This window comes from Amblyomma mixtum, chromosome 3 (assembly GCF_055824585.1).
Source record: "Amblyomma mixtum isolate Tamu chromosome 3, ASM5582458v1, whole genome shotgun sequence".
NCBI lineage: Eukaryota > Metazoa > Arthropoda > Arachnida > Ixodida > Ixodidae > Amblyomma > Amblyomma mixtum.
In genome coordinates, this window is record NC_143014.1 from 80344459 (window position 1) to 80356189 (window position 11731).

The 11731-nt window shown below is 41.5% G+C and overlaps 1 protein-coding gene across 4 annotated transcripts in view; it reads left to right on the top strand.

The window, feature by feature from the left end:
- Nucleotides 1-11164, top strand: part of Sec5 (exocyst complex component secretory 5) — a 39256-nt gene extending 28092 nt beyond the window's left edge. The window contains exons 19-26 of one of the 4 annotated variants that reach the window (XM_089579896.1): nt 1566-1671; nt 1740-1856; nt 4460-4601; nt 7504-7559; nt 9262-9384; nt 10632-10693; nt 10795-10833; nt 10925-11164. In XM_089579896.1, the coding sequence (XP_089436022.1) occupies nt 1566-1671; nt 1740-1856; nt 4460-4601; nt 7504-7559; nt 9262-9384; nt 10632-10693; nt 10795-10833; nt 10925-11012 (733 nt within the window). In that variant the 3' untranslated portion in view covers nt 11013-11164. Of the gene's footprint in view, nt 1-1565; nt 1672-1739; nt 1857-4459; nt 4602-7503; nt 7560-9261; nt 9385-10631; nt 10694-10773; nt 10834-10924 lie in introns of those variants that run through there. The other 3 variants (XM_089579895.1, XR_016290420.1, XM_089579897.1) reach the window with 3 other exon arrangements.
- The last annotated feature ends 567 nt before the right edge of the window (nt 11165-11731 follow it).

Genomic DNA, 11731 nt, shown 5'->3' on the forward strand with positions numbered 1-11731 from the left:
CGAAAAGGATGGTATTGCATCCAAGAATGTGCATTGAAAATTTTCCGCTACCATTTCCCCAACTTCTAGTGAAATGTTTTTTGTTGTTTTAAGTCTGCGGACCCTGGTAAGGATGTCATTTGCAACCTGCTTTTTAGGTAAGAGAGACAAAAGGTATACACTGCGGTGGGCCATATTTCTAGCTGAATTAGTTGTCAAAGCAGAAAGAGTGGGCAGTGTTACGCGTAGCTCAGAAGCGATAAATTGCGTCATACTGGCACCTTTTAATGTGATACAGTTGCCATGAAATATTTTCTGCCTCTGTTATAACAAGGGCCAGGATTTTGAAACTGTAGCTATGTCTCTGGTTGGAACCGTAACTTGTGGAACCTGCGGCCGGGTAACCACAGTTCTGGAAAGGAACACTTTGCTACAAACAGGTAGAAAGAAAATCATACCTTTTAATTGCGGTCAAGCGAGCCAACTTGAAAGAACAGCAATGAAGTGCATAAGGGCCATTCAAGCGCCGCGCGGTTGAACAGAAACTCCACAAGGGCAGGGCCAGCCGAGCGCATGCACGGCAACATATGATGAGCAAGAAAAAACCCCCCCTCCACAAGCATGCCGGGCCTTTTTCAAGGGTAGAAGCGACGGGTTCCGCCGCCCCCATCCTCAGTTCCCTCTACTGGCCATTCCTGTCCATTTTCCCAGCCAACCCACGAGATGGCATGATTATGCGTGTTTTGAACAATTTGCACTGGGGCGCTAAAAACTTCAATAAGAACTTTTAACGTTAACTTTAATAATAATAGTTCTCATTTTATATTATATCAGCCCATTTAGCACCCTGTCCGCTTTTGCTACACCCCTGCAAGCAATGCAGTGTTAGTATAGTTGATGGCTGCATATGTTGAGTTCGGGCTTTGCTTAGTGTTGCCCTACTTTTTTTGCATAGACAATGCCAGGACAGCATTCAACTGTACCTATATTGTTTTTTTTTTCTCCTGTGCGCTTTCTGCATGAATATAAACCATTTCTGTTGATCTGCATTAGCTAGAAATTCTGCATTTCAGCATTTGTTGTACAGAGCGGTACCACCCTCTTTACTGCAGTTCTAAGGACATAGGCTTGTTTTTATGCGATAGCATAAGGAGCCCGTTGAGGCATTTTCCTGGCGAAATTGCGTCGCTGTCACACTTGGTGAGGCAGTGGTTTCTGGGGCAAAAATTATGGGCCCCCAGATTGTCGCACGTGAGACTGATTGCATTCGAACCTGCTTGAGATCTAGCCCAGAATTGCTTGTCGCGACTTTCGCCAGCCATCAGTAGAAAATCAAACCATAAACCAACGTATGCATGGGCGTCTGGCAAAGATTGTGGGCCCCCAAATTGTTGGACAAGTGCAGGACTGATCATGTTCAAATCTCCATGAGGTATAGTCGCAACTTGCACTAGCCATCGATCGGCAGTTTGTCAACCAAACCAGTACACGCAGGGGTGTGTGTGGGGAGCGGCTTTGCTATTGCTTTGTCGCACGTAATCAGCTGTTAAATGTACCCTTTTGGGGTTAATTCGGTTTCTTTCCAGGAGCCCAGCATCCCTCTCCAGAAGCCCTGTTGAAGTCACACCTCAATCTCAGAGAGCCAAGAGCTGGAAACAGAAAAGGGAGGACTCATTAACTACTCCACCTTTGGTATGCTTATTGCATTTTGGGCTTCAGGTGAATGAGTCTGAAACTGGGTTGGTAAATCTCTTTTACAGGAAAAACGCCTGCTCATAGTTCTCAGCAACTGCAGTTTTACATCCCGTGTTGTCATTCCAAGGTTGCAAGAAAGCTTCAAGCGGCATGGTTATCCTGATATGTCCCCTGTGATAAAGGTAAAGTTTTCAAGGTACCACCATGGTCACCTTTATTGCCAGCAAAGTCAATTTTGCTTTTTATGTGTGACAATGTAGCTTGCTTGATGACCTTTATGTCTTAAAGGGGCTCTGAAACAACTTCTGAGGAGAGCAAATCAACTCACTTACTGCACTGCGTTGTCGTGAAAGCCTGAGCCAAGTAGTACACTCCTAGGTGCTGAGTGAAAGTTGACGAGCTCTTTCCAGCAGCTTTTTCATGCTTGCACCCTCCTCTGTTGCTCGCTCCTGCGTATTCCAAGTTAGAGGTGGCTGTTGATTAGGTCAACCAACAGTCAGTCAGTCAGACAGTTCAGTCAGGCAGCTACCGTGGCCAGTAAGTGGCGCAGCTCCTGCGGGTCAGGAAGCCCTGCTCCCGGTGATGGGGCCAGCGGAGAAGTGCCAACCTCTGAGCGTGCAAAAAGTGACGAGGGGAGCGGGAAAGGCGCGAAGACGCTGAAATTCAAATTTTGACTACAGGTAGCTCAGCTTCTACAAAGCGTATTAAAAAATTTCTTGCTGGACAATATTCGTGAAGTGGCATCATTTAACATCCCAGTCATACCACAGCTTTATAGAGCCCCTTTCGGAGCCCCTTTAAGGAGATGGGTGCAGAGCTAACTGTTGAAAATTTCAACAGCTTGTCCAGTTTCAGTAAAATTTTCAGGCTTTATTTACATTAGCACTATATACACTTCTGCAAAGTTTTATTATTCTCGCACTATTTTACCGGAGGTCATAAATGCTGGAAAGGGAAAGTGAGCATAGCCAACTAGGAAAACCATTGTTCTGAAAATAGTAATAGTGGTTTTTTATTACAAAAATGCAAAATGGCAGGAAAAGATGTTGCCAGCCATCGCAGTTGCTATCTGATATCTAAGCACCTAAGTTCAGGCCTGCAGAAATAAAGGGACAGGGATAGTATAGTAAGGTGAAGTACAATGGGGAGCATTAGCTAGAAAGGACACGGGAGAGCTTTATACGCTATTTACAATAGTTCTGAACATACAGAATTTTTATTTGGTAAATCAGTCTCGGAAAGGCCTCTATATTAATTGTCCTTTTGAAGGAACTGCTATTGTTTTTTTTGGTATGACTGCATTTTGAAAAGATTTATTTTTTTTTTTTTCTAAGAAAACAGCCAAAATAACAAGTCCTGTTGAATTCCTGGCACAATTTTGGTTCAGGCAGTGTACTTCATTATGTGTGCATTGTCCTGTATCAGAATGATAACTGTCTAGGCTGGCAGGGTAGTGCAAGAACACAGATTGAGAAAACTGCACTCAGTGCAAAAAGGGTGCGGTTTCGGTTTAAGAGCTTCAAAATGAATTTTTCATTGAAAATTTGGACCCAAATTTCAAAATTTGATGTGTTTACCATTTGCTTCTGTGCATGTTTTACTATATAAGGTGTGTCATACTATTTACTGTAGTTTTTTTCGTTAAAATCTTATAACAGCTACAGAGCACTACTTTTGTGGCTAGGTTAAAAAATAAAAACTGTGTATTCTTTGCAGCATTGTTCATATATGTTAGAAAGTGTGAAAAAACGATGGTTCCAAAGAAGTTATCTCTTACCAGATCAGTGCCTGCCAAGTGCTGTAAGCGGGCTGCAAAAATTGTGTTCAAAAGCGGTTCAAAACACATATGGGGCACGTGTCACCAGAGCTTCATTCTCTTCAAGTTACATTCTACTCCTCAGATTGGAGTGAAGCTTTGTGGGTAGCTTCTTGAATGATTGAGGAATCGAGTGAAACAATAATTCAGAAAGGTGCTCAGGCATTTCTTTTTTATCGCGATAGCATTAGGAGTACCGTCAAGGCAAAAACTGTGGCATCGGCAATGGCGTGTACATGAAGCCTCCACCTGTCAACCATCCCCCTCTCCCCTTGTAGGGGAGAGGAAGGAGGCGCCGGACTAAGAATAACTCAGCAAAAATGAATAAAAGAAGCAATTAAGAATAGAAGTGGAATAAGAATTGGATCAGAATACAATCGGAAGTGGAATAGAGTGGCGAGTGAAAGAGAAATGCAATTGCATTTCGTTCGCATCAATCCAATTGATCGCCTCTATATGTTTTGGCCAGAAACAACAGTTTTCACCCGGAATCCCCAGTTAAAAGTTAACTGTATGGAAGCTTTGAGCTTGGTTTTCTTTGAGAGAGCAGTATCTTAACATTGTGAAATATCAACTGCAAAAATGTACTGTTTTGTTAATGCTATCGATCTGCAGAAATGCACAGGAAGAAATTAACATTTTTCTAAGTCCTGTCATTATTGGTGGCAAAAACTACCAGCTGTCAGAGACTACCAACCTGTGAAAAACACCAATTGGAGCAGTCGAAAAACAAGTGGGACCTCTTTTAAGCTAGTTGGTTCCAGTTGGGTTTTTTTTTTTTTATACTGGGAAGCACATTCACTCGCTGCAGTGTAAAAACATACAAATATTTCTTTACTCCTGTGTCATGCCGATATCTTTGCTTGAACACCGTATGGCAAGTTCTAATAACAGAGAGTCAACTGTGCTGTGATTTATAAATTGTAATTTGGGGTCTGTTTGTTTTTGTGGAAATAAAATTTATTTCAGATAGCCCAGAGCAGGCTTATGGAACTTGATAACAAGCTGTTTCAAAAGCTGCTTGAAGCCAAATGTGATCCTATTGTTGGAGCCATAGAACCCAGCATGTATGCTGGTGCCTTTGACTGGAAGCGGTGTCCTGAGCCTATGGGTTTGTGTGGATTTTATACTAGAAGTGATCTCTGAGGTATTTCCAAAGTAAACGGTCTCTGGGAATGAAATTAGATGTCTTGGCCCATCCCTTGCGAGTGTTAGCAAAAAATTTAGATTGTTCATTTTTTTATCTGTAATAACTAGTGCAACACTAAAGTAAAAGCCTAAAATGTGGCATTCATTCGGATATAGACACATTAATTCTGCTCCTATTTCAAAATCTTAGTGTTTATTTAGTGTGTTGTAATCCCAGTATACCTGAGTATACTTATCCTGGACTCTTCTAGTCGGCATTGAAATCTGATCACGTGTAGTAGTGGTAGTTCTGTTTTGACCTATCCACTTCAAGAATTATATTGAAAATGGCTTAAGAAAATTGATGTTTGACCCCATTTTTTAATTTTTCCTGAATAGTAGTTGTGTCCAGCTCCGTTATAGTGTTCTGTAAAGTTAGCATATGTACTATCGGCTTCGACAGCCATCAATGCTTACAAGGCACTGTTTTGTTTTTTTGAGAGAGACTGCCTTGATTGACAGATTGTGACTGTTTTCCCCGTTCCTTCTCTCTTCCCTCTTTAATCCCCTCATTCCCTTCCCCAGTGCAGGATAGCCAACCAGAAACCTTTCTGGTTAACATCCCTGCCTTCCCCCCTCTCTGTGTCTATCTCTACTATCGGCAGCAAAAGTTTGTGGGGCGAAAGTTCTTGAAAAAATTTTTATTGTAGCTCCACCTTGCTACCCAGTCACCTGATATTGTTGCCATAGGAAGGAGCATGTAGGCCTTTAATACCTTCATGTATTCGCCGGAATAATTTTTTTACCGTCCACCCACATCCCGTAAACTTTTGCTGGCGATAGCACATGCCCAAGTCTTCTAATCTGTGGGCAGTGTTTCTCTGTTTATAATGGTATCTCTTGTGTACAGATGTGCCCGTTGTGTGTGATACTGTAAACGTGTGTATAGCTGAGGTAGGGGAAGCACACGAGGCAGCGCATGCACAGTCCATGCATCACTTTTGTTTTAGCTTGCTCTTATTTGAATGGGAAGCAGAATATTTAAATTAAGTTTGTCCCTCTATGAAAAGGTCCACCGCTGGGGGTTCAGTTTGGGATGGAAAAGAAAGTTGGTATGGCTGCAAGCTATAATAGGGACACAAGTTGAAGGAGTATACATGGTTTTGATGTTTGTAAGCAAAAATGGGTGCTGATGATGATACTAGCCCCAAAGCACTTCCGGTATTAATGGCATGGTGTTTGAAAAGGTTTGCTCTGCTGCAGTTGACGTGTGTCGTGCAGTGATTGAAAAGGCGCTGATGCAGTCGATGCGTCTGTTGCTGGTTTTGATAAGGCAGCGCGGCAAGCGAAGCATTCCGCGCAGAGTTTGGTAAGGCACCGGTACAGGGGACGCGCCAGCATTCGTTCAAACAGGAAGTGTTCTGGGGCTAAACCGCAGTGTTGCCAGGACAAAAAAAACGTTTGACAAAACTGTCTATGGACATCTAATATTAGTTGCATGTTTTCTTCTCTGTAATGATGCATAGACATTAGTATACACGGATCACTGTGTGGTATGCTCCTACACCCTACACTGCTACTACACTAAATAATTTATAATTCAAATTTCTTTTTTATGCTGTTTCGGTTTTGGTTTCATCAGCAGAACGATTGCTGTGATGTCAAAGCTGGCTTTAGGTCGTGTGAGGCATGAAAAAAACTGCAATGCAATTGCAATACACACTGCAATACATGAATTGTTGTCATTCCAGCTCTTAAAACAGTCTGGCTTAAGCATTGTAGTGAATTAAAATGAGGTATCAGCTATTATATTGGTGTTTTTTCATACCTCACATGACCTAAGGCCAGCTTTAACGTCACAGCCATCATCCTGCCGATGAAACCGAAACTGAAACAGCATCAAAAAGAAATTCAGTTATAAACTATTTAGCGAGCGTTGATGAATACCACGGATGTCTGAAGCACCATTTCAAAGAACAAAAAAATGCAAGCAAAAATTTGGTGTCGATAGTCCAAGAAAAGAGCAGTTGGTAACAATGGGTCATGGCCTGCCGGGTCCTATATTGATCGGCTTGCCAACCACAACAGTAAATGAAATCAGCTTTTTAATGTTTGACTATTATTAAACAAGCCAGAGGCATCAAAATTCTTTACCTTACAATTTTATTTTGTGATTTCCTTCTTGTTTGGGTAATAAGGAAAACTTCAATACCAGACTACTTTTTAGCAGAGAAATTCTGTGTGGCGATCATGATTGTGTGTGTACCTCCACTGCAGACTTAATGTATCCAGCCATCATCCTTCTACCGATGCCTAGATGGCCTATTGGTTTGAACATCCGCCTCGCATGCTGTAGGTGCGGGTTTCAATCCTCAGTGCTTGTACAAACTCCCCAGGCCTGGTGCTCGGTTTCTATGGGATGAAATGCTTGGGAAATTGGTCTTGGACCCCACCATGTCTAAAGACAATTACATTAAAGAAAAAGCTGCTGTTGCATCATTCAAATTCATTGTCATCATCATAGTCTTCTGGTTTGGTCAAAAACAAAACAAGACAACAAGAATCCTTCTGCGACGCTTTGTGCTGCTGGAGTGCAAACCAACATGCTACCACTATAGTGTGCTTCCTTAACTTACCTTGCAACCTTGCACGTAACTTTTAACATTTAGAGGTGTTGAATTTGATATTTCTTATATGCTGTGGACTCTGCCAGACATTGCTCCAACAGGCATAAGGAATTAGGAGGAATTTCCATACTGTGAGGTTTTCATTTAAAGGCATATTTAAAATTTCATAGTGGTAGTGTAAGCATGCTTACAAGAGACCTCATTGCTTTGATGGTTTTGTGCAGGGAATTTAATTTTTGTCTTATTCTTTCTCTACAGGAGTTAGTCCGTACATCAAAGAGGTTTTGATGAACTTGATTGAAGTTCATGCAGAGGTAAGTGTTTTTGTACCCTTTATATTGCTGCGAATCTTTATAGTGTTGTATTTGTTCATTCTTCAAAGCTGTCGGCACGCTGCTTTATTGCCTTGTTTGTGATGCCAGACACGACCAGATTTATTTCGATCGATCGCATCCAGGCGGAGCCGATTCTGTGTTGTTCAAGAATGTTGTAGTAACTTTGCACATCATATCTTGAAAGTTCGCTATCATCTTTAAATTGAGCATGGCCGAGAGCCGTGGGCATTCTGTTCGAGACCACCGAGCACGCTTGTCTCTACGCCACCGCCGAGTCATTGAGTTCTTTGCGGACGCATGTCAGCCCAATTAAAGAGTTTTTGTTAGAAGCCATTTTCGCTGTCTTCCTGCTCTCCGGACTGCAGTCACCACTACATGACAATATCATGGTGCCTCCATCAGTTTGAAGCCTGAAATGGGGGATCTTGCAAATAATTAGAAGTTGCATTTCAACAGCTAAAAGCGAAACTGTGGAGTGGTTCTTCACTTGAAGTATGTTGGCAGCATTAGACAAATAAAATATGTAAACTGTCTACTTTTGCAATTCTTGCCTTTCGCATAATACAAATCTTCAATTTTTGCCCTACATTCGATTGGGATTCATTAATTAGCTTGTGCTCCATAAATTCATTTAAAATGTATTCCAGCAAGGGTGAAGGCCTCTTTTATAGGGTTATTACCTTATTAACTAGTGCATAGCGGTAGAGAGCATAGTTTTGGAGTGGAGAAAAAAAAAGGGTAGTTCACAGCAGGCTTGAGAGGAGCAAGATAAAAATATCTGACAACTAGTGTGGTGTGGCAAGTGATGAGCTCTTGTTATGTAAAGTTTGCGAAAAAGATAGTCTAGCAGTCTTATGCATCTTTTGTGTAAGACAGTGGGGAGGAGTAACCAGGGCAAGTATAACAATTTTTTTTGTATCCTTTTTTTTTGTGTTATTTACCCTCTTGAGAAACGCCACACCTTGCTATAGCTGGTCTTGAGCCAGTGGTGCAGAAGGAACACAGGGTGTGGTGTCGCTAGAGCCAGTCACAGAGGAAAAAAAAAAAATGAAATAAAAATCAAAATGGAATCATTATACCAGCTTAATGCATGTTCCTCGGTCCTGTGCTGATCAAAGCATATTCAAGAGGGTAGCCCTTTCAGTGTTGCAAATTATGCATGGATACTTTAGTGTGTGTTGGCATTGTGTGGATGAATGTTGTGATTTGTGAATCAGTATTGAGGGTCAAATTATGGACCATTGATTTGAGTGAGAGAGACCGGTCTAGATGTTTGGCAACCAGTAATGTATTGGGCTTTATTAGTGAAATTCAGTTATAAAATTAGCTCACAAAAGGACAGATTGGATTCTATAGAATGAAAAGAAAATAGTAACATTAACTTGCAGATAAATGAGCCACTCTCTGCACCAAACGTCAGCAGCATCTATGCCACACTTAATAATATAACTCTCATTAGTGTGTATGCTAGAACAATAGGTGATTAAGTAATCAGCGAATGAGCAGGTGTTGACGACATGCCTGTAGCCATTTAATTAATACTTCTGAAAAGTGTGCAGCTGCGAACAACACCTCATAGCATTTTGAAGTCATATCTGTTCTTCCTTTCCACTGCCATGAATTCGAATAAATTCATTAGCCTTTGGCTAGGATGGTGTAATATCTCTGGCTTCCATTGCAGGTTTATACAATTTCACCACCTCTGGTTGGTCGTATTATGACGCCTTTAGCTCAGAGTGTGGCAGAAGAAATAGCTCGTATTTACGAATGCACAGAGAAATTTACCAAGTATGGGAATATGCAGGTACGTGTTTCATCGTTTTGTTTTGTGCCATCTAGAAGGTGCCTGGTACTTGCACTGAATCTTTCATCATATGGAGAACGATTGTACCCATATGAACATAGCCAGGCAGCTTTAATGGAAAGAATGCTGCTTCCTTCAGCCTCAGAAGGCACAGAAGGTTTGGGTTCGTAGCTTTGGCCTAATTTTACATTAATATCATGGCTCAAATACAAGCATACAGTATTAACGCGATAGTGTTAAGGGTCCCGTTCAGCAGAGAACCCGGCATTGTAGTTGCTGTGTTGAGAAAATCCAGATTGGTTGAGAGGGTCGTTATGCCACTCGTGGAGATTCAGAATATAAAATTGATTAAAACATTAGATAAATTTAACTGTAAGGTCACAACATGACTCAAACGTCATTATGACATGTATGTATGTAAAGTAAATTAATTGCACTGTAAAGAGAGTTGAGGTAATTAGTAGATGGGAATCAAACCTGTGACCTTTGGGTCACGAGTAAGACACGTTACCCCTTGGCCATCGAGGCACATTTGTTCAACTTGGTTAAAGGGAGGCCTTGTGTGTCCTGTCCCACTGTGGCCATGTCTGTGAAGTGATATGCAGAGAGAACCCCAGGCCGCTGAAAGCACCAATTAACACTATTGCATCATACCCTTAAGGCGTAGCTTTAGTGTCCCCCGAATTTTTATGAAATGAGTCAGCTATATTTTGTGCTAACTGACTTGAACAGAGGACACAAAAGCAAGTTTCTTGATATTTAAGACACTAAACTGTTGTGGCCAGCTTTTTCTAGTTTTTTTTTTTTTTTTTTTACTGTGCTGTTTGCTCTATTTATGACGGATAATATTAATGCAGTGGAATTTCGTTCATTGTAAGCCAACTTTCAGTTTGAATTATGGTCTTGCCTTTGCAATGAAATGATCTTGTGCCATACAGTGGTTTCATTAGTTGTTGTCTGGCACATCGTTGCAAAGGTCTAATGGCTGCTCCTGTTGTGTGTTATAATGTATCAGTTATTAACTGATAGATTAATTTTGCATGTGGATTATTTCGGACAAATAAATGGCTTGTGTGACAACAGTGCAGGCGAGGAAATTTTTCAGAAAACGTAGTACCTTGTTTTGAGGCACAGTGTTCAGACTTGGGTGGGACCTCACTCTTAGGTGAAGAGAGTCACTTGCAGCTGTCTCCTTTGATTTTGGTAGCACATGGTAATGCATTCATGAAGCAACAAATCCCTTTCAGGCTACACTCGACCTTCGAGCACTTGAAGAGGCTGTGGACTTCTACAGAAACCAAAGTACCGGGTACAGTAAAAAGATTTTGCTTGGCTTGTTTTACTGATTTTTAATGCTGTAATGGAACTAAGTGTTCTTCACGCTTTCAGAAATTATTTCATGATATGCAGAAGCAAGTTGGATCCTTTTGGCAACACAAGAGAGAAAGAGTAGGTGTATGATTGCAATCCATCAGCGGGGCATAATGTGTGTTGCTTGGTGACATGTTGTTTAACGGTTGTATTTTCTACCCGTAAACAGGCTGGTGGATCAACTTCTTGAAAAGTTTCGGACACAGATGAAGCTTCAGTTGCTGTGCTTCAAGGAAGATGTCGTGGTTAGTGTCTGACAGAGATGCCTGTGCTATAGTAATTATTTATTTCTTTACTATCAGCCAGTAAAGGCTCTTATCAAAAATGCATAATTCTTAACTTGTGTGAACGCACAAGTGCAAAGTATGTAGCTGCACAAAGTTGAATAAAATATTTTGGAGAACATGCAGTCTTGGCTTTATGTGTCATTTTCTATGTTCTTTTGGTCTGACGTGCGCACAGGCACCAGTGTTGGGCCTGCATGTTTAGTTACTTTGTCTGTTTTAGATGATGTTTTAATGAATAGAAATTTGGTAACTTTACTGTTTAACTTTGCTGCAAAGGTCGTGGCCTAGTGACCGCAGTCGTGGCCTAGTGGTTTGAGCGCCCGTCTCGGCTGCGGGAGGTGGTTGGTTCGAAACCCACCGCCGGGCACCCACCGGTCAAAAAGGGTACAAGCGTCCCCCGGCCTGGCGCTCAGCTTTCGTTTGGGGTGTACGTTTGGGAGAAGTCATAAAAAAATGACCTGCCCATCATCACTGCTACGTGACAATATCGTGCTTAATTTGTTACATTTCCTGCTTGTTCTGTTTGTCTGTCTATTTGCAGATGAAAAATATTTTACCATGTACGCATTGAAGAAAAGAAACCTTGCAGGCTAATGCATGCTGCACCTGGATTACCCTGCTGTATAAATGGCAGAGGGTGTTTTGTGCAGTATGCTATCTTTTCGTTTTGCATCTCTTACCAGAGCTCC